General features: G+C 45.9%; 1 protein-coding gene across 1 annotated transcript; it reads left to right on the top strand.

The window, feature by feature from the left end:
* Positions 1–1141: 1141 nt before the first annotated feature.
* LOC104401619 (golgi-associated plant pathogenesis-related protein 1-like) lies at positions 1142–1245 on the top strand (the record flags this gene model as incomplete). Its single annotated transcript, XM_010009258.1, has 1 exon — positions 1142–1245. A coding segment is annotated over one exon (104 nt), but the record flags the coding sequence as incomplete, so codon positions are not given.
* Positions 1246–4114: the final 2869 nt, after the last annotated feature.

Here is a 4114-nt window from a genome sequence, read left to right as displayed (position 1 = left end):
CCTTTCCTGATATTCCTGACATCCCTTGTCAAATTTAATTCTAACTGGGCCTTATATTTCCTAATCTGGTCCCTGACTTCCCGGACAACATTCCTGTAATCTTCCCAGGTTGCCTGTCCTTGCTTCCACCTTCTGTAAGCTTCTTTTTTCCCCTCTAAGTTTCCTCAGCAGCTTCTTATCCATCCATGGAGGTCTCCTGGCCCTCCTGCCGCACTTCCTTTTAGTCGGGACACAAAACTCCTGAGCATGCAGCAGGTGATCCTTGAATATGAGCCAGCAGTCTTGGGCCCCCCTGCCCTCTAGGACTATATCCCATGGAACCTTACTAAGCAGGTTCCTGAAGAGACCAAAGTCTGCTCTCTTGAAGTCCAGGGCAGTGAGCTTGCTGCATGCTCTTCTGGCTGTCCTGAGGATCTCAAACTCAACCATCTCATGGTCGCTACAGCCAAGGCTGCCCTGGAGCATCACATTCCCCACCAGCCCCTCCCTGTTGGTGAGCACGAGGTCAAGCATGGCACCGCTCCTTGTCGGCTCCTCTATTACTCGCAAGAGGAAGTTGTCTTCCACACAACTGAGGAACCTCCTGGATGGCTTGTGCCGGGCTGTCCCATCCCTCCAACAGGTATCGGGATGGTTGAAGTCCCCCATGAGGACAAGGGCCTGTGAACGTGAGGCTGCTCCTATCTCTCTGTAGAGTGCTTCATCCACTGATTCCTCCTGGTCAGATGGCGTGTAACAGATCCCCACTGTAATGTACCCCATCGCTGTTCTCCCTTTGACCTTGACCCACAAACTCTCTGTTGAGTCATCACATGTCCCCAGGTGTCTCCCCTTTGATTCCTTCTAGGCCCTTTTCAGTAGTGACACAGATGCTCATGAAAGACAAGACAAATTGCCTCTGGGCCTTCCCTTTGCCTAACTCCTAGATCTACATAGGTTTAAAGCATCCCTGGCTTCAGGGCTTTGCAGCTGTGTAACTTAAACCACTATAGACCCATAGAATAGCTAGGGTTGGAAAGGACCTTAAGATCATCTTCCAGCAAAACTCCTTGCTTGCATCTCATCCTCTTCCTCCTCCTCCTTTTCCTCTCTGCTTGCTGTGGCTGTGGTCCATGACTCAATATGTGGATTCTTTTGCTAGGTATGCAGAAGAACTGGCTACTACAAGGGTCCTCAAACACAGCTCTGAGTCTGCTAATGGAAAATGTGGAGAAAACCTAGCATGGGCATCTTATGACCAACCAGGTAAGCTTTCTTCTCTTGTTGTCTTACAGACACTGGATAAATAGTTTTTCTCATGTACTTTGGGCTCAGAGCACCTGGTTGCAAGAGTACTGGTGTTTCCTCTGCTTCAAAAAGGCATCCATTGCAGTCCAGCCCGGCCTAGGCTCCCTGAGGAAAGGATGGTGGTTTCAGTCACCTACATACACTGACAGCAAGAAGCACATGTAGGCACAGAGGAGGTAAGGGACTATGGTAGTGTGCTGTGTCCTTTTGGAGATAGGACTTTGCAGCTAGGCTGTTCCATATGTCCCTACCGTGGAGTTGTCTTGAGTGCTATTTGTGTGTCCATGGGAGGAGAGAAGGAAGTTGCCAATGCCACATACTTCACCTTTATCCTTAGTTTGTCCCAGGCCAGCAGTGGTGAGGAAGGTGGGAAAATGGCCACTGCATGCTGTATACCAGTTCCTTTTTGTGGGGGCAAAAATGGGAGGGTGGACACCAAAGTGACAGAGGCTAATATGTTAGTCTCTTCTCCTCTGTCAGCAAAACAGGGTTTGAGCCCTTTTCCATGCCTTCGTTTTTGAAGACAAAAATACTCTATATATTTTCTGATCATAAATGCAACATGTAACCGGCAGCCTTTGGTTTGGATGCATGGGGAGCTGAATTTTGGCCAGGCTGACAGCCTGTGGTGAGCTTTCAGTTGGAATGATGTTGAGCAAGCTCTTCCCTCCTGCCTCCTCCAGCGGGCAGGGCTCATGCCTTAGCCTGCTGAGACAGCAGGTGGGATGTATTAAAAGTGACCACTTGCTTTCTTTGTTCCCATCTACCCCTGGAATTTCCAGCACAGCCTCAGGGAGATGGAAGCTCAGGCTGGAGCCTCTGTCTGAAGGACCTGGAAATCTTGGGAAGTGAGTTTTGGATCCAGGGGCACTGCTCGATTCCTCTGCAAGTGCCAGCTCTAGTCCCCAGTGGGTATTTTTTCATGTTGAAATAGAAACCCGGGGTGGAAACATACAATTTGATCTACTCATGTCCATTGCAAGAGTCTGAAGCAAGGGTTCAGAGCAGCATGGGAAAACACAGAGATACGGCAAAGTTTGTGGCCATGACTCACTGGCTGAGCTTACTCCTTCCTTCTTGTTTGTGTTAATGGCCTGTGCTCCTTCCCCCGAGGTTAAAGTCACAGAATTCCCATTTAGGGAGCTGGAAACAAAACACATGCATCCTTCCATAAACTCTATAATGCCTGTCTTTTTCTGGATCCCATTTGTTTTCTTCAGTGCACTGTTTTCAAATGTAACTTTCCAGTTCTAAGCTATTTTGTCACTATTTGTGACAAATGTCACAGGATTGAATGTCTTGCTGAGAAAATTAAGCTACATCCTCTTTTGTTCCGTAAAACACTTCTACATTTCCTATGTAGCAGGATCATTCAAAGTACCAGAATGAGAAAACCACTTCTTCAAAGAAAGTTATTCTGTCCTCTGGCCTTAGTCTCCATCTCTATGGAGCTGGTTCATTCTTCCTCTTTTTCTCATATAGTTTCCTTTGGATAGTTAATTTGTACTCTGCTCAATGAGGCTGAAATTTGTATTAAGGAATCCATTCAGGGCTTAACAAAGGCAGGCAGTGTTCTCCTGTTTCTTTCCCAGATAAAGTAAAAGCCAATAAACCTCTAGCATATTCTCTATTCTCTCTAAAAAAGTGATGCCATTGTTTATTTTGGCTCTTACTGAGTTCTGTAATAAAGCCAGAAGATACATTTCTTGTTTCAGAGAAGATTTAAGATTTCAACTATAAAAGCCTTCTAGCTTGACTCTTCTCCTGGTTCAAGAATACCTTCAATTGTATTCAGGATTTGAGAGTTACATAGCCTAAAGCTGTTACTGGAAGTATGTTTATCCCTGTAATCCAAGAAATAGTTGACAGCTGTTTCCTCCCTCCAGTCCTGCAGGAACTGCTCTGTGGCAGACTTCTCTTTGTGTTCAAGTAAGTGAGCTGTCATCTGCCACTAATGTGAGAGACCACAGCCTGCCTTGGCAGCTGTAGTATGTCAGGCTTCTCAGGATATCATCTCATTGCATTTCTCATGTTTTGGGAGGCTGAAGGCAAGCACTGGATGACTAAATTCTGTTTGGGATGGCTGGTGTGGTCGTGAAGAACGTGCCGTCCCTCTTGTGAAAACACTGTGGCTTGTGAACTCCAGAGAGTTTGTAAGAGAAACGCACTATATGTTATCACATGAATCTGTTATGGGAGGAACCTGGGTCTGCCTACAGGTCAGGACTGGTGGGCAGAACAGCACAGACACCCTCTGCCCCAGCCCTGGAGAAGCATGCTCTGACTGAGTGCCTGCCTTGATGCGTCTCTCACTGTCTAACACCAGGTTTATACAGTACTGTTAAATAAAATAAAGTAAAACAAAATAAAGACCTGCATGAGGAATGCTGGAAGCAGGAAAATTCTAAGATTTAGGGTACCTGGTTTTTAAGTAGATCACCGTGGTGCTGCCCATCCTTGCACAGAAATACATCACATGTGATTTTATTTTAATGTTTTTAGCAACTTAGTGGGATTACTTGAAGATTTAACAGTTCTTTGGTATGAAAAGAAACAGTAAGGCTGGCCCAGAGAAATTAAATGTAAGGGGGAGATGAATACAGTAGTAGGCCTGCCACAGCTTTGTGTTCCCAGTAGTGAGGCTGAGAATGTATTCCCAGGCTTGCATATACGAATACACAGGTACAGCATGTACATGTGTATATATGCAGGTGGCCACATAGATGAGCACAAACAGATGGAGTCAACATTAAAATGAACAGCACCAGCAGCCTCTTCCTGTTCCCCTTTTTGGCTGAGCATAATAACGTATGTTACCAGAATATAT

Source organism: Nestor notabilis, unplaced genomic scaffold, assembly GCF_000696875.1.
Source record: "Nestor notabilis isolate BGI_N333 unplaced genomic scaffold, ASM69687v1 scaffold30372, whole genome shotgun sequence".
NCBI lineage: Eukaryota > Metazoa > Chordata > Aves > Psittaciformes > Psittacidae > Nestor > Nestor notabilis.
Note: the sequence above shows the minus strand (reverse complement) of the source record. Positions and strands in the feature narration are given on the sequence as shown.